The following is an 18,644-nucleotide window of genomic DNA, read 5'->3' on the forward strand; positions in this document are numbered from 1 at the left end:
ATGGGATTGTGCCACCAGCAGATCGGTGCAGCGATCCCTAGTGTGCAGAGGAGGCCATTTTGCTCCCAGAGCATGACTTCGCATGGACAGTGTGTGTGTGAGGCATAAGCCATAAAGGACGCCATTTTGTAGAGCAAAACAGTGTCCTCCATGCAGCATGAACTCACATGTATGGTGTGTGTGAGGTCATGCTGTGTGGAGGATGCCATTTTACTCTTCAAAATGTCATCTTTGCTGTCTGGCATCCTGGGAGGAAATAATTCATTAAAATAGGGTTGAGCTGGCAAAAAGTTTGGGAACTCCATCCCTATATGGTTGATTTGCAGCCATATTCAGAAAGGAGCAACTTCCCATAACTTGAGAACATTTCTGTTAGTGCTGGTTTCATTTTGTTTGTTTTAATAGATTAATTGACTTTTACAACTCTATCTGCGAAAGACTGGTGATCTAGAAAAATATAGTTACAGGTAATTCCATTTAAAGGAGACACAAACTGACATAAAACACTTTCTAAGCACATTTATTATAGAAAGCATCTTTATATTTCTTTAGATTATAGATGAAGAAGAAACACAATTCATGAGTAATTGTCCTGTTGCTGTTACTGAGAGTACACCAAGAAGACGGACACGGATTCATGTTTTCTGGACAGCGCCTCCTGTTGGTACAGGCTGTGTAATTCTGAAGTAAGTACTTTTACATGGATCCAAGTTACAAGTAAAACCAGGTTCAGTTTATAATAAGTCTAATATGATTTACAATACATTGATGCCTGTTTTTATACACATGAGTCAGCAGTAGTTTAACCTGCACAACATTCCCTTGCAACTATTTGGCCTTCATTTTTAAAAAACAGACTCAATATTCCGGGCACCGCTCTGTGTCCCCAGTTGCACTGATTTAGAAGCATAGCTTTTAGAAGACTTCACCCACAAATCAGGCAGTTAGTCTTCTAAACATTTTTTGGAGGAAATTATGCACATAATATTGGAGGCATGATTGAAATGCTGGTAAATCCTTAAATTTTAGCCAAGCATGTCAATTGGGCTGCACTATGGTACCTGCATTTTCTCAAATTAATCAATATCACTCAGAAAAGCATTGTGTTAGATTAGCAACCGGATGTTTTTGACAGAAATTTGTTTTGTTTCCTGATTTAAAGTTACAACAAAACGTTGCAGCACGCTGTCCACTGTGTTGCAAGCTAATTTAAGAACTGTGTAGAATGTAATGGTGTTATAAGAGCCCCATCAGCACCTGAGGTTTGTCTGTCTTTTTCTTTGATCGTAAGCAAGGATCATTCCATTATATGTGTGCATAGTGCCTACCACAATAGGGCAACTAGGTACTACCATATAACAAATAATAATTATTAGTATTAATTGAGTTGGAATTTATCCAGATCCTCATAATTTAAGACCCTGCTCTTACAAGAATTATGGTGGGATCTTTCACGTCCACAGGTTGTAAGGAGGAACTTGGTTTTACATAGCTTCTAAAAGTCAGCCCAACAACAACAAAGTGTCTCTGATTAGAATTCTGAGATATTAATTCAAAAATGACTAGGGAGAAAGTGTGGGTGATTTAGTAGGTAGGTTTCTAATTTATACAGTATATAGACTACTCATCCAAATACTGAACCATTTCCAAACTGTTAAGCTTGCAGTATCTGACAAGATCAAAGCCAGGGTGGAATAACTGAAGGTCAGGTGGAAGGGCCATTGTTAAATACACATGTTTTGGTGAATGTGAATAAAACACTATTTGATTATTAGCTGTCTTTCAATAAAACGTCTGCAGAAAATACAATTTTCCCTGAACTAGTTGCTTAGAGATGCAAAAGATAAATTGACTGTTGTACTTCTAAGTTCAGTTCAAAAGAAGAATGAAACACCTCAGAAAAAAACAACTACCTTTTATTGTGATTTGTTAGAGCCGGTGATTAACATTATAATGTGGCTTTCATCTGCACTGAAATCCAGTGCTCAGTAGTACGATACATAGCAATTACTGTTGTGCTTTTTGGCATAAACTTAACACCATTTACATTTTTTCATTTGGAACTCATCTAAATTATAGGGTTTACATTAAGCCTTCTTTACAATCACCTCCCCATGCTTCCATACAAATCCATACAAATGCTGGGCACCATTTTCTCAACTATTTTGGCAATCATGAGAGCTTCAATGAGACCATAAAAATTACATAGTTTAAAAATAGCTATTATAATTAGGGATGGCCAAAACCATCCAGGGGAAATTCTGCTACCTTGAACTCTGAAGGAGGCAAATCATCCCTCCTCCTCCCCACTTTTTTCTGTTTATGCAGGAGTGCAGCTCAGTGTATAGCTGGAACTAGGACTCTATCCTGATAATTTGCTGGTAAGATTTGCATCAACTGGTGCTGGTGGTTTTGAGCCAGTTTTGGACAGAGAGGGCCTGATTCTTATCTTACACCATATACTGATCCATTGGCTTCAACTTACACTGGTACAAGTGTAAAGAGAATCATGCCTTAAGGAGAAAAGGTAGTTACCAGTTTGTTAAATGAAGCTAATCTACAAATACATTTTTACCTTACTCTGGGCCAAGTTCTGCTCTCATTATGCCAGCCTAAATCCAGAGTAACTCTACAGACTTAATGAAGTTGCTTTGGAATTGCACCCGTGTAACTGGGAATAGAATTTGGTCTGATGTTGTTCTTAACACTGCGTTTTATTTTCCTGGTTAGTAAAATCTGTTCCCTGAGGCCCATAATTGACCAGCAGTCCCCTTAAACTTTTTCAGGCGCTGAACCTATTACCTGTTCAGCTGAAAAGCCAAAAGTGGTATGGGAAAATGGGAAAGTGAAGGCTCCAAGTGCAGCATGGGAAGTAGAAATGCTTTGGCATGAGTACTAGTTAGTTTTGATGCATAACTTCAAGGGCAGCTTGTCGGTAGCATTAGCTTACATTTTGCCTCCCCACCCCCACCCCATACTACCTTGCTTTGTCACACAACTATTAATCCAGTTTTTGCATAAAAGGTTAACATTACCAGGTTATTTTACATCTGATATTTCATAACCATAATTGGTACAGAACACTGCAGCCAAATTCCTCACTCCCACTGGGTCGTTGCAGCACGGAAGCCTGAAGGTTTGGTCTCTGTTTTGCCCCAGTTTACAATAAGTCTCTTGAATTCTCCCAGACTCTGCATTGAAATACGTAACCACGAGTCTATTGAGCATGTCTACACTGCCTGGATACATATACAATACTAACTAATGCAGCAAAGTACTTAAGCACATGCTTAGGTCCCATTGAAATCAGACTTAAGTGCATGCTTAAAGTTTAAACATCTACTTACGTGCTTTGCTGGTTCCTGGCCTATACTCTCACAGACATGTTTGTGCACACGGTGGACTCATTGAAACCTTTTTTGGAATGGGGGTGAGCAAGAGCATGTGAGCGGCAATGATCTGTCCCTACAGCAAGTGGAACATCTTAAAAATGGATGATAGGAGAGTCTTGGGGAAATATGTATCATTACACAGAAGCGGAGAAGCTTTCAGACTTGGACTTGGTTATTTAAACGTTGCTAATCACCTCTCTTGCCATAAAATAAGAAAAAAATATTCTCCACTATCAATGTCGCTCTCATTGTGGTGTCCCAGTGCAAGAGGGCTCGGGTGAATTCAGCACACAGATACAGAAATATGGCCTCTTGCATCTAAAAGTTCTGTAGCCACTGTTCATCCTCCCAAACCTGCCGTATGATGTAATCCCACTAATCAGTGCTTGTTTCCTCGACCCAGAAGCACTGATCCACCATGTAGAATTGCTCTGTGAATGCCAACAGTCATCTGACATTTTTATTCACTGTGGCCATCAGCCTCTATTCATTGTTGTCAAACATTTCTTCTTCCTCATTGAACCACCAGCTGCAGTGGTAGTCACTGAAGTTCTGCAGATACAGACAAATTGTGCATCCTATATTAGCATTGGTCATTAGAATTGTGCTGAACTCTGGGTTCTGCCAGAGAGATGGTGGAAACCAAAAAGTGACACATGGGACTGTGAGCCTTTTAAAATTCTGGGATGGAATGATCATTATGGGATGGAGAAAGTGGCATTATGGGAACTTGACCCCTAGTTCTCAGAAATCCCTGGGAAAATTGCTGGTATCCCACAAAGCACTGAGAAAATGTCCCACAAGGCATTGTGCTGGTTGGCTGCGCAGGGCGCACTGGGATGCCTACCTGTGATGCACCGCATTTTCCATTGATGCAAGCACTTGTGGTGTGTATGCACAGCATTGACACAAGCAGCCAAGTGTACACGTGCCTGAGCGGTGTAAACCAATGTAATTTACATCATGTAGAAACTTTGTAGTGTAGACACAGCCTTAGATTATAGGTGCATTTCTTAGCTATGCTGGAGGACAGACTGTCTTAAACCAATTTTAGCCCTAGGTTTCTGAAGCTGAATGATAAAGTATATTGCTGAGGATAAAGTGTCTCATTTAAGTGTGATCTGAAATGTGGGAAGATTCAGATTAAAATCTGAAAAAAAAGGAAAATATTAAGGGAAAGTGTATACAATAGAAGGATATAATATAACATAATGGAGTAAAGCCTGCATATTTTAGCTCGGTATGCATTACAATTTAATAGTGGGGAAACTGTTGTATAAATATGTGTTTGCAAATAGTGCAGGAATTATGCAAAATCTTGCTAATATCTAAGTCACTCAAGTTTATCAAGTCATGTAAATCTCATGAAGAGGCAAATGCAAGAGATGCTTTGGAATGTTGCAAGATGCGAATTATATTTTCCTCTTTTTGCATTTGAGTTTGACTGAGTCTGAATGCAACAGATTATTTAATAAATATTGGCCAGGTGCAGATATATTGTATATTTAATTTACCATTTAGAAAGGAAATCTTAAACCAGTGTTTCTCAAACTGTGGTCGCTGCTTGTGTAGGGAAAGCCCCTGGCGGGCCGGACCAGTTTGTTTATCTGCCCCGTCCGCAGGTCCAGCCAATAGTGGCTCCCATTGGCCGTGGTTCACCACTGCAGGCCAATGGGGGCTGCTGGAAGCGGCGGCCAGTAAGTCCCTCGGCCCGGGCCACCGGGGCAGGTAAACAAACTGGCCCGGCCCGCCAGGGGCTTTCCCTACACAAGCGGCGACCCCAGTTTGAGAAACACTTTCTTAAGCAGTGCTCTGATGGGATCACATAATTGGGATTTCAGGCAATTATGATATGTGCTTTGTATGATAAACTAAACATTTACAAGATTTTATTTACTAGCTGCTCACCTTCTGCCATCCAAACGATAGTTAACCAACCAACAAATGAAAATCCAAGATACCTATTCCTTCTCTTATTTCCTGTAACATATCAAATATCTTCATCAAGGCCTCTTCATGGGATTGTTCATGGGAAAAAATTTTGAACCATGTCTAGGGGAATGTTTTTTAATCTTTTTCAGACGAAGTGTGGAATTTGTTGTTTTTCTGCATAAATAATCTTCCTCATGATTTATTAACTTCCCCTTTTCTGGATGTAAGTGGCCACCAGAGGGCTGAGCAACTTGAAAGGACTCTCCCAAATAAGAACTCTTGCAGATTTAGCACTTCACTGCATGCATTTTAAAAAAATTTCTTCATTGGGAAATGGTGTATCTGGTGTGCTTGCTGAGCTGGTAGCAAAACATACTGCAGATTTCAGGAACAACTTCAGGATTCAAAACATGTATCTGCACTTGAGATACAATATTCAGTCTCCATGGAACATGTGGCTTCCTTTCCTGTGTGCCATCCCTCTTTCTCCCAGCCCCCATATCTCTGGAAGTAAATGATATTAAACTAGAAGTGTGTGAATCCCAGGGGGTTTGATTGCCATGAGTTTCATACACAATTTTATTTTGTTTGGGTTTGCATCCCATTCTGCTATTCCAATGCTGTTGAAAAATCTAAGATAGAGTTCAAAGGAACCCGAAAATCTCAATGAAACTATCTGTTTCCGACTGGTTGGGGTCATATGCATGGGCACACAATGAAATTCTCTTGATATCTGTCCAATCAAATCTTTTCCCAGCATCCAGAACTCATGATGTAGTTGTGATGAGGTATGCAAACCCCACATTGGCCAACAAGGGATTAAGGGGTTGCTCTGAGCTCAGCCAGACTCACCTTGCCACACCTGCAAGAGATGCACAGACTGGAGGAGAAATTAAAAGGGAGCAGAATAGCTCCCTTGGTGGCAGTCCAGGGAAGAGAGCACACCAGAAGTTCACAGCTCCTGAGGGAAGGCAGGATCTCTTCCAACAATAACTACCTGAAGCTCCCTCCCTGAGGGAAGGGAGAACCTGCTTCAGATACACCCTGAGAGGGAGGCATTCCCCCCCCTCTCTCCTACGAACTCAGTTTGTTTGTGTGAATTCCCCTTGTGGTGTTATGGACTACCCCAGCAGGGGAGAGATTTGGAACTGATCTGGCCAAAGAGCCAAGTCACAGGAGGAGGCTGCCACTGCCCTGAGAGAGAGAGAGAGAGAGCTGCCACACCAATCACAGCCATGAAAAGGCACCTAGCCGTGAGCTTGACCCCCTTTCGCACCTCCTTGCCACAGACTGCGAACTTTGGACAGTCTTTGGACAGAACTTTGAACTTATAATGGGGTGGTAGGAAGTGGCCAGGGAGGGCAGCCTTAAGGCACTTCTGGATGTCAGACCTTTGATAGCCCTCACAGGCCGTGGGCCGGAGCCTGGGGGAGTGGGAGGGCCCAGCCTCCACTACCAACCTACCCTCCACCCTGCAGTTGAAAGGACCTAAACCCTGACCACTGGGCAATGATCCCCATGAGCACAAATCATCACCTTTCTTTCCCTTAAATAGGGCTTTTAAAGAGTCAGTGTGGTCCACTGGCTAGGGATCTGGACTGGAAGTCAGGAGACTTTGGGCCTATTCCCATATCTGCCATTGACATGCTGTGTAACCTTGGGCAAGTCATTTCACCTCTGAGTGCCTCAGTTTCCTCAGTGGTAAAATAGGGACTGTGACACTTATCTATCTTTGTAAAGTGCTGTGAGTCTACAGATGAAAGGGGCTATATTAACTCATATTATTTGATTAGCCTAATGACTAAAATACTTTAACATGTTCTTTTTCATACTTTTTATTTCTTATTATATGACAACAAGGGGATCATCAAATACAGAATTTGTTTTGTGATTGCACCTTATGACCCTATTTCTTATTCCTGATGCAAAACTGCCAAAAAGGATTTTACCTGAATAAGCAATGAGGGTTTGAGACCATATATTTTTACTTATATAGCTGCTTTATTAATAACACGTTTAACATTAAATTATATAAAAAATTTATTTCCATTGAAATATGTACAGTCTCTTTCCCCATGTCTTGTAGACCACTTACATTTAAAACAAAATCTGAAAAGTTCCACTTTCTTACTAGACTTAGGGCTTATCTACACGATGCTTTAGTTCACACCAGACAGGTATAAATTTGAGTCCGCATTAGCATGTTGTGCACTAACTGGCCCATCTGGACCCTGCTGGCATGCACTAAATGTTCCCTACTGCGCATTAATGTAGTCCTGTGTCAAACAGTATAACATTAATACTCACTAGAGAACCTTAATGTAGTCCCATTTCAAATAGTGCTATGTTATTGCACACTAAGGAACCTTTAGTGTGCTCCATCAGGTCCGCACGGGGCCAGCTCATGTGGACTAAAATTTACACCCCTCTGGTGTGGACTAAAGCACCGTGTAGACAAGCCCTTAATATAATTTCTTAAATGTACTGGAGCCCAGGACAGTTGGAGTACATGTCTAATAAATATACTTTCTTATGATGACACGCACTAATCTGATGTCTCAGTCAGGATAAATATATTAATCATCAAATATTAATATATGCTCTGGTTGCTTTGTGCTGCTCTAGTGAAACTAAACAGCTGCAAATCTGGCTTAACTGGCTAGCTACTGTAAACTAGGTTCATACTTGCAGAGGTGCAGAGCAGCTGTAGCATACTAGTGAATCTGAACTTATGTGTTTAATCAAAAAACCAAACCAAACCAAATCCAGCTATGTTCATTCACACTGGGCCTCTAAACTTGCACTCCTGGAAAGAGAGTAGGAATGACTAGAGCTAGTCGGGAACTGGAATTTCTCTTTCAAGGGAAATTCCACAAATTCAAAATTTGTTTCTGTTCCGAAATAGAAAAAAATCTTGGATTTTAAAATATCCTGGAAAATGAAATTGAAGAAAATAATTTTGGGTCAATTGAAATGTTTCATATAGATAAAATTTAAATGTTTAATTTCAACTTTGACTTTTTAAATTTTACTTTATGTATTTTTATTTTATATGAATTGAATCTGTATATTTGTTTATAACATTAGATATGAATTTCAAAACAAAAAGTAACTTAAAAATGAAACATTGAAACATTCTATTCCAATGAGGTTGAAATGGAACATTTTGACCTTACTGATTTGCTTTGTTTCAATTTATATTAGGGCTGTCAAGTGATTTTAAAAAAATCACGATTAATCGCACGGTTAAATAATAGAATACCACTTATTTAAATAGTTGAAGATATTTTCTACATTTCAAATATATTGATTTTTGTTTACATTTGCAGGAGATAATGCTGCCCGCTTCTTGTTTACAGTGACACCTGAAAGTGAGAACAGGCATTCGCATGGCACTGTTGTAGCTGGCATTGCAAGATATTTACGTGCCAGATGCACTAAAGATTCATATGTCCCTTCATGCTTCAACCACCGTTCCAGAGGACATGCCTCCATGCTGATAACAGGTTCTGCTCGATAACCATCCAAAGCAGTGCGGACCGACACATGTTCATTTTCATCATCTGTGTCAGATGCCACCGGCAGAAGGTTGATTTTCTTTTTTTAGTATTTTGGGTTCTGTATTTGCCACATCGGAGTATTGCTCTTTTAAGACTTCTGAAGCACGCTGCACACCTCATCCCTCTCAGATTTTGGAAGGAACTTCACATTCTTAAACCTTGGGTCGAGTGCTGTAGCTATCTTTAGAAATCTCACATTGGTACCTTCTTTGTGTTTTGTCAGATCTGCAGTGAAAGTGTTCTTAAAATGAACAACATGTGCTGAGTCATCATCCAAGACTGCTATAACAAGACATATATGGCAGAATGCGGGTAAAACAGCAGGGGATATAAAATTCTCCCCCAAGGAGTTCAGTTACACATTTAATTAACATATTATTTTTTTAACGAGCGTCATCAGCATGGAAGCATGTCCTCTGGAATGGTGGCTGAAGCATGAAGGGGCATACGAATGTTTAGTATAACTGGCATGTAAATACCTTGCAATGCTGGCTACAAAAGTGCCATGCGAACACCTGTTCTCACTTTCAGGTGGCATTGTAAATAAGAAGAGGGCAGCATTATCTCCCGTAAATGTAAACAAACTTGTTTGTCTTAGCAATTGGGTGAACAAGAAGTAGGACTGAGTGGATTTGTAGGCCCTAAAGTTTTACATTGTTTTGTTTTTGAGTGCAGCTATGTAACAAAAAAATCTACATTTGTAAGTTGCACTTACACAATAAAGAGATTGCACTACAGTACTTGTATGAGGTTAATTGAAAAATACAATTTTTTTTGTTTGCCATTTTTACAGTGCAAATATTTGTAATACAAATAATAATATAAAATGAGCACTGTCAACTTTGTATACTGTGTTGTAATTGAAATCAATATATTTAAAAATGTAGAAAACATCCAAAATGTTTAATAAATTGCAATTGCTATTCTATTGTTTAACAGTGCGATTAAAACTGCTATTAATCGCAATTCATTTTTTAAATCATGATTAATTTTTTTGAGTGAATCACGTGACTTAACAGCAATAAGCGACAGTCCTAATTTATATTAAACATATTTTTTCACAATTGACTTTCTCAGGGAACATTTTGATTTTGATTCATCTGCATTTTCTTATGGAAAAATGTTCCACTGGAGAATTTTCAAGAAAATTAGGGGAATGTACTAGTGTACTGCATGACTGTTAAACTGTCACGTTGTACACTAGTGAACAAGTTGTGTTCCACTCCAGTGTTACTGGAATTGATAGTGACAGCATATGTAATATATAGGCTAAAATTTTCAGCTGGCCTCAAATTGACCTCTCATTTTATACCTGGAAATATGAATGTGGAGGTATTTCACTGCAAAACTGAGTACTATAGGTATTTGGGATTCCTACTACCTGACACATGCATGCATGCGTGCGTGCATACATACATACATACAAATACTTATTTGCATAGATTCTTGTGCTGATTAGTTAACACAAATATTTGCATCGTTGCAAAATAAGGAGCCATGCCTTAAAATTTGATCAACTGTTTGTAAGGTGCATAGGGACTGAAGGCATTAGGCAAATATAAGATGCTAATTATCATTTATTTTTATTGTCTTCATGAGAAGACATGTTGCTATCATTTCTTCTTTTGAATGTCTTTGCATTTTCTAGTGTCTTGCAAAAACAAGTTTAAAGGTGTGCCTAACATTTGATCGGAAACCCAAATGCAATTGAAATCAATCATGAATCTATTAGACCTGTGTTTGCTGACGAGCTGAGTGAAATTTGTTCTTGGTCATTAACTTTTTGTCTAATATTGATACAAACTTTTTTGCTGCCTGTGGATATTCAGTAACATTTTGAGGCTACTCTTTGGTGCTGCATTCAAGTTCAAAATATGTTCACTGGGAAAAGTTACATGAAGTAGTAAGACACATGGTTTTTTCCCATTATGGTCAGTAGTTCCACTTCCAGAAAACCTATGTGAACATTCGTGAGGTCACTGAACTTAAAAACTCATCTATGGATTTCACAGTGAATTCCAATCATATGAAATCCAGGTTTGTTCCAGGTTAATTATTTTATTTTATATTTTAATTTTAGTACCTGAAAATTCCTGTAGAATAGTTCTGAAGTAAACAATTTGTTGGCTTGTTTTGAACCCAGCTTTGAAGAATTGGCAGTTGTGACTAGGATACACCATTGTTCAAGGTGTTTACAGTTCTTAAAAGACTAAATAGTGTAAAGAAAGTTAAGGACCTATTTCTTTTATTCCATGTTTGGTATTTTTATGACTTGACTTAAATCATTTTTAATTAACAAATGAACAATACCTCAAGAAAAACATATTGATGGTACTTTTAAATATCCATGAGGAAAACAATGGAAAAAGACAATGTCATGTATAAGAAGAGTGGGAAATTCCCCAAATTATCAGGTGCTAAAATTTGGTTCAGGCTGTATTCTGCTCCCATCAAAGGTAGTTCTACATTAACAGGCTCAAATTGTTAGTCCCTTCCTCCCTTACGCCCCCCGCCCGCCCGCCCCCCCCTTTCTGAAAGTGTCTTTTATGAATTCTTCATTTTTCTGTATTGTAACCAGTAACAAGACAAAGAAGGAGAGACGCTATCATTTCCTAGTTATTTTCTGTTTGTAAATGAAAATCATTGTTAATTTAGGACCCTGACAGCTGTAAAGCATTTGCCATTCCACAGCAGCTGTCAGCAGCACTCTGGTTTGTTTTATAAACAGATGTTTAATTTGACTTCAATGCCATTGTCAGCTTTTGAGAGGAAACAGAAATAGAAATAATCATGATATTCATCATTTTGTTTCTTTTTGAAACATAAATCAGGGTGATAAATGAAGACATCAGAAGTGTTTTGATATATCTTTAGCTCTAGAATGGATTAACTCAATATTTATTTTTGTTAACCACATGGATTGAAATAAACCTCTCTCATTGCACAAAAATGCATATTTAGAACATGTTGTGTCTTTTATTATGCCAGTGCTTGAAGGCAATATTTTGCTTTGGAAAACATAACATTGATTTAAAAAATTAATTCACTCTTTGATGGATAAAATGTTCTTACTCTCCAAATTACAGAAAAGTATTCTCTGTTTATATATTACAGCCAGTGAGCCTGATTCTGATCTCACTGATTATTGACTTCAGTGGAATAAAATGCCCAATATACACCAGGGGAAATGAGAGGAGAATAGTTTCATTGACTAGAAAAATGATATTGCAAAAACTCTTGGACAGCAGTGGTAATAATACTATCTACTATACAAGTTCATATCTTGCTTTTCACTAAGGGTTTTATCCTGTATTGCTTATGCAAGATGCCCAGTGACTTAATAGGATTTAATGAAGTATTAAATCAAAAATCTGGGCCAGATCCTCAGCTGGTTTAAATAAGCATAGCTTCATAGACTACAGTGCTTCCAGTTCAAAGATACAGCTTATGGGCTCAGTCCTTATAGTTGCAGAAATTTCACCGAACTTAATGGGCAAGGCTGCAGATCCTATCTGTAACTTGTTAGTTTTCTTGATATATTCTGTTCTATTCATTTATTTATGTATTTATTTTGTTTGTGTGCAAGATATATAGATAGATAGAGAGAGAGAGAGAGAGAGATTGATTTAGCTATATAATGTATATAATCAACCCATATCATAAGTTATCCTGCAGCTAGTGATATGTACTAAACAGACTAAAAAATTAAAAGGGAAAAAACATCATAATTGGTCACAATTTGTATTAAAGTCACATTTATAAAGGACTAATACATGATTTATACTATTGTAAATATGTTATAAAAATGAGTAGCATGGTTATAAATACATCAGTAAGACATTTTGTAGATTATAATTCACTGTTATATGTTTATTGCCCTATTGGCAAATTGATCTCTACAACAATCTAACACAATTGATTCACCATTTATTAAAATATCTATTACTCATTTATTAATCTTTTATAAACTGAACCTTAATATAAAGCATGGCTTTATATTTTATATTTCAACATCTGCAGATGGGTGAAAAAATTATCTGGAAAAAGTTAATTTTCTAATTTAGGGTCAGATTTTGTCATCTTAATGTTGAATAGCACTTATAGCTTCAACATTAGTAAGGTGATAGAATATGGTCCCTCATGAGTAGTAATAGAGTGATGACAGCAACTCTAAAATAATATTGGCCACTATGCTCACTTCCTGCAGTAGAAAGTCACTGGAGGAGAAAAATAATCTGTGAACTCTGGCTTTTACCCCAGGAAGAACCTACCTGAAACACTTTCCCTTCCATGAGGAGGGATACATGGACACATAGGGGATAAACCTATGGTGAAACCAAGCTTCATTTCCTCAGATCAGCCATGAGAAAGCTTGCCTACTACTTCCCAGTGTTGCTTGGGATTCCCTTTCCCACCCCAAGGCAGCATTTTAATTGGTGTTAGAAGCTACAGAATTAACTATCATGCTGATATCTCCATAAAAATCCTCCAGTGTTTAGGGAAGCAGGTTTCATAGCTTCTCCCCTGTTCTGCCCTGCACTGTCTCTGGATTGCATATTTCCAGACCTGCTGCTATCATGTGAAGGGGGTTCTTCCGGCCCCTGGTATTAAAGAGAAGATCTGTCACTGACCCCATTCCCTCTTCTGCAGGGTCAGGGGAATGTTCCTCACCGTCTTTCCCAAAGAATGGAGGAGCATGTAGAAGACATTGTTTGTGTGTTGGTGAATATCACTTTTCAACAGCAGAGTTCAAATAAACAAGCAAACCAACAAACAAAACCCCACCATTGTAACCAAGGAGCCTAAACAAGCTCAGTCCAAATAGAAATTGACTGGAATAAAGGCTCAGCATTTGGATGAGACTTGGACCATCCAATGGAGCACTAATCCACTTCCTCTGTAAGTGCTTAACCAGATTGGGGGATACTCCAATGGCATTTCAGTTAAAAATATAAATGAATCCATCTCAACAGATTAGTTGTTAGGGGGAGGAATAACTGTTTGTGAGGGAGGTTAATTCACAGTTTTACACTTCTGCAGTTAATTCACACATGGAATTAGCACAGTGGCAATGTATTGTTTTAGTGCAGAGGTGGGCAAACTACGGCCCGCGGGCCACAGTGGGCCCATGGGACCGTCCTGCCCGGCCCTTGAGCTCCTGGCTGGGGAGGCTAGCCCCCAGCCCCTCCCCTGCTGCCACCCCTCCCCCACAGCCTCAGCTTGCCGTGCTGCCAGCGCTCTGGGCGGCGGGGCTGCGAGCTCCTGCCGGGCAGTGCGGCTGCGAGAGCCGCCGGCCTGCCCCGGTGCTCTAGACTGCGCGGCGGCGGGGCTGGCTGCAGCCAGGTGGCGCGGCTGCCAGTTCTGGTGCTCTTAGTGGCATGGTAAGGGGGCAGGGAGCAGGGGGGTTCGATAAGGGGTAGGAGGCCCCGGGGGGCAGTCAGGGGAGAGGGAGCAGGGGGCGGTTGGATGGGGCAGAGGCAGTCAGGGGACAGGGAATGGGGGGGGGTTGGATAGGTGTGGGAGTCCCGGGGGGCCTGTCAGGGGGCAGGGTGTGGATAGGGGTTGGGGCAGTCAGGGGACAGGGAGCAGGGGGGGTTGGATAGGGGGTCCCAGAGAGTGGTTGGGGGGTCCCAGGAGGGGGCAGTCAGGGGACAGTCAGTGGTTGGGGGGTCCCGGGAGTGGGCAGTCAGGGTTGGATAGGGGATGAGGTCCCAGAGAGTGCTTAGGGGTGGGGAGGCAGTCAGGGGACGGGGGGGTTGGTTAGGGGGTGGGGTCCCCGAGAGTGGTTGGGGGGTCCCGGGAGGGGGCAGTCAGGGGACAAGGAGCGGGGGGGGGGGGTTGGATGGGTTGGTGGTTCTGAGGGGGACAGTCAGGGTGGGAAGTGGAAGGGGGATGATAGGGGGCGGGGGCCAGGCTGTTTGGGGAGGCACAGCCTTCCCTACCTGGCCCTCCATATAGTTTCAGAACCCCGATGTGGCCCTGAGGCCAAAAAGTTTGCCCACCCCTGTTTTAGTGTCATATCTACAATTATGAATGAAATATGATCTTAATGTTTGTAATGGTCAATGTCATTAGAAAATGCTGTATAGAGAAATTAGCATTGCATTTTCTGATTGCTGCCATTGCAAGTGTAGGTGGGTGAAACATTTTATGCAAAATGTAAATACACCCATTATTTTCTATTTTTGAATTTCTGGAGCTTTTAAAGGTGTGCACAATTTCAGATGAAATTAGCATCAGCAAAATTTTCAGCTTTGCTGTGCCCATGGCAGTTTGGCTGGCCATGAATATTCTGAGCAGCTTTTCATAGTGCATTTCATAGTTAGAGTTTCAAACGGGGATTGATTTCATGATGGAAATCAAATCGCTGACATTACATAGTGCCAGATTCTGCCATCCTTACTTGTCTTGAATAGTGCCTTACTCCTTAAGTGGAGTTTGAATAGTCCCAGTGATTACATTTAAAGAGTGAGGTATTACTGAACATAAGTAAGGATATCAGAATCTGACCCATGGTATTTATTCCTAAGTCTGTGTGCTTAGGAGGCGCAACAAAATCCATTTTGACTAGTATTCTTAAAGGGAGTAGCTGCGTTTTTTGGATGTGATTAAAAAGTGGGGGCAAATTATCCTTGGTGTAACTCTATTGAGTTTGGCTTTTAGTTGTTTTTCTTGGTATGATCCATATACAGCTGTGATTTTCAAAGGAGTTGTTACCCCTTTTTGACCCTATTGGTTAGCCCGTTTTCAAGAGCTAACAGATTGTTTCTTTTCCTTGGTTCAAACGTGTTTGTTTGCATAAAATGTAGAAAGTCTTGTTTCCCTGAATGCAGTAGGAATCAAGCATCAGGAGACCGGTTTTAACAGTTCCCAATCTATGGCAGCCAGAACTTTCCCAAAAGCTCTCTCTTAGCTTTTTTTTCTAAGGGTCACGCCATCTGTGCTTCTCTGGCTGAGTCTGGAACATCTTTACTCCTTCTCCGAGTCTCTCTATATGGTGCTGCTGCTTCTCTCTCAGGCCTTGTCTACACTTACTTGGGGGTTCAACGCATGGCGATTGACCACGTGGTTTATCTTCTACTCAAGCCTTGCCATGCATCTGTATTTTGCTTTGTGGCTGCTATTCTTTAGCTATCTCATTCCATACAGGATTATTTCTTACATTTATCATGAATGAAGGGTGGCAGTTAATCCCATCATCTTCAATCAGGTTTCCACCAACCCCCCCCCCCAACATAAGAGTCTCAGAGTTTAAACACTCAAAATTACAGTGAAATTCAATCAGAGCTAGGTGCTTCACTCCTGTGTGCTCCTTTAAAAATCCCAGCCTACACAAGATTCTCTTGTCTAGATCATAGGAGCCTGAAACATAAAAGAGAAACTTTTAAATGAAACCTATCATTTTTTGAAAAGATCACTTTTGCACAGTTCTAATAACAGAGATAAATTCAATTGGGCTTGGGTGGGCAACTGCCTTTCTGAGATGTACAGGTACCCATCTCTTCAGGTAGCACATTTTCTGCTTCGTCAGAGATATATTCTATCTCAACAGTGTCATTCCGAATGCTTTCTGCCCTGCTATCTTGGAGAAATGGATTTGCTTGCTCAGTCAAATCACTGTTGCAGCCAGGGCCGGCTCCAGCATTTCTGCCGCCCCAAGCAAAAAAAAAAAAAAAAAAGCCGCAATCGCGATCGGCGGTGGCAATTAAAAAAAAAAAAAGCCGCGATCGGCGGTGGCAGTTCAGCAGCAGGTCCTTCGCTCCTAGAGGGAGTGAGGGACCTGCCGCCCCCGAATTGCCGCAGGTGCTGCCTCTCTCCCTTGGCCGCCCCAAGCACCTGCTTGTTAAGCTGGTGCCTGGAGCCGGCCCTGGCTGCAGCTGAACATAGTTTAAAGTCTTGCAGTGCATCAGAAAGTGCACTTGCTTCTATGAATAGTTTCTCACACACAATTACATTAAAATAAACTTCAAGTTTTCCTATGCCACAAAAAACAATGGGTTTGGAGACACTGGGATGGGTAGATGCGAGCGGAATCAGCTGTGTTTAGTGTGAGGATAATGGGATCTTCACTGACATGCTGTACAGACAGGGAGGTAGTAAGCCTGTTAGTATGCACAACATGTATCAACAATTCTTTTTAAAGTCCTACAGCTTGCTTATCAGGATGTCTCTCTTCATGCACTTCCCTAAGGTCTGTATGAACTCAGTGAAGTTGAAATGAAGGCAGGCACTGGAAAGAGAACCTCTTCTCGTGTTGCTGCAGGCTTACAGGTGTTGTCTGAAAAGTAAATTCATATGATGAGAGAGAAGTAGGATATGTATTACAAATAACAAAAGGCTCTGCACTCCAGAGTAACTCATAACAGATGTGCCATTGTGACATGGCTCCCACGGTGCTTTAAAGTAATCCTCTAGTACACCAGAGTCACCTTAGCAGAAGCTGTTAACAAGTGGGCATTGAACTGGTCTGTCTGAACAAAGCATAGGAAGACTCACAGTTGTCTTTAATGTAATGAAGGAACAGACAATTGTTCATTCCTGCTCGTCTCCTCATACCAGTCAGCCTCTGAAGCATTCAGTTCTGTCACCTGCAGTTCACTACACACAGTACAATATAGGACAAATCTAATAAATGAAATAAAGAAGTTCATCTGGTACTTTAGCAGGCAAAGTTGAATGCATTTGAAGCAGGGCCGCCCAGAGGATTCAGGGGGCCTGGGGTCTTCAGCAGCAGAAGACCACTCTAATTTCACCTTAAATTAGAGTGAATAAATGAAGACTCGGCACACCACTTCTGAAAGGTTGCCGACCCCTGGTGTAGTGGAAGATGGTCTCAGTTCTCAGGTTTTTATTCCCAGCACTCATTCCCAAAATCCATAAAAATACTGAGTATGAGAAATATGGTTCTATTCATTCCTACTTTTCTATTTTCTGTAGAATCACCAGCCTTATGTCCCCTAAAATCCAGTTCCTGGCCATATAAAAGAGGATGGTTCAGTCACAGTTTTAAAGTAATATAAATGTATTGTATAGCCTTTGTTACATGCACTATGATAACATTTCATTAATATATGATGTAGCAGAATCATGTAGGGAAAGCCCACTTTTCTACCCTCTTGTTCTTTTCTGTTTTTTAAAACTGCATAGCTGTATAAATACTGATTTAAAAGGCAAGAAAATCTTTACAGAAAATATTCATGTGCATCTTTGCCAACTGAACTCTCAACTCCAGCCAAAATACCATGTGAACTAAAAATGCCTTCCACTATTCTGTCCTCTGCTACAAACCTTTTATTAAAAATATATAGTAAACTGTAAGAGGAGGGCTTGTGAAAATATACCAGCTATTTATTTATTTTATACTTGGCAATAAAGTTTTTTCTAAGGACCTGCTATACGATATAGTACTAATGGCTCAGTAGAAAAGGAACTCTCTCTAATGAAGTGGAATCTTGTTATGTAGATTAATTTAGGCAACAATGTTTGATCATTATACTTGACCCAGTCATAGTGATCTGTTGATCAGCCCCCAAGCACAGTTTGAATAAACCTCCTTCCCACATATGGACCATCCAGAAAAAGACAATTTTGAGGAGGAGAGAAAGATTATTACAGATCTTGATCCCTTTCCCCTTTGCCAACACCAATTCTTGGCTCTCTCCTTACATTGTCCCTCAGTACCAGTTCTCTCTTCTCCCAGACTGGAAGCAGCTCTTCAAATGTGCAGCAGCCTGTAGTCTCCACTGCTGGTGACTTGAAA

The 18,644-nt window shown here is 40.4% G+C and overlaps 1 protein-coding gene across 1 annotated transcript in view; it reads left to right on the forward strand.

Annotated features, from left to right (window-relative positions):
* Nucleotides 1–18,644, forward strand: part of SPON1 (spondin 1) — a 340,693-nt gene that overhangs the window by 61,941 nt on the left and 260,108 nt on the right. The window contains exon 3 of the mRNA XM_065403212.1: nucleotides 553–686. Coding sequence (XP_065259284.1) covers nucleotides 553–686 — 134 coding nt within the window. The remainder of the gene's footprint in view (nucleotides 1–552; nucleotides 687–18,644) is intronic.

The sequence above is a fragment of the Emys orbicularis genome, chromosome 4, assembly GCF_028017835.1.
Source record: "Emys orbicularis isolate rEmyOrb1 chromosome 4, rEmyOrb1.hap1, whole genome shotgun sequence".
NCBI lineage: Eukaryota > Metazoa > Chordata > Testudines > Emydidae > Emys > Emys orbicularis.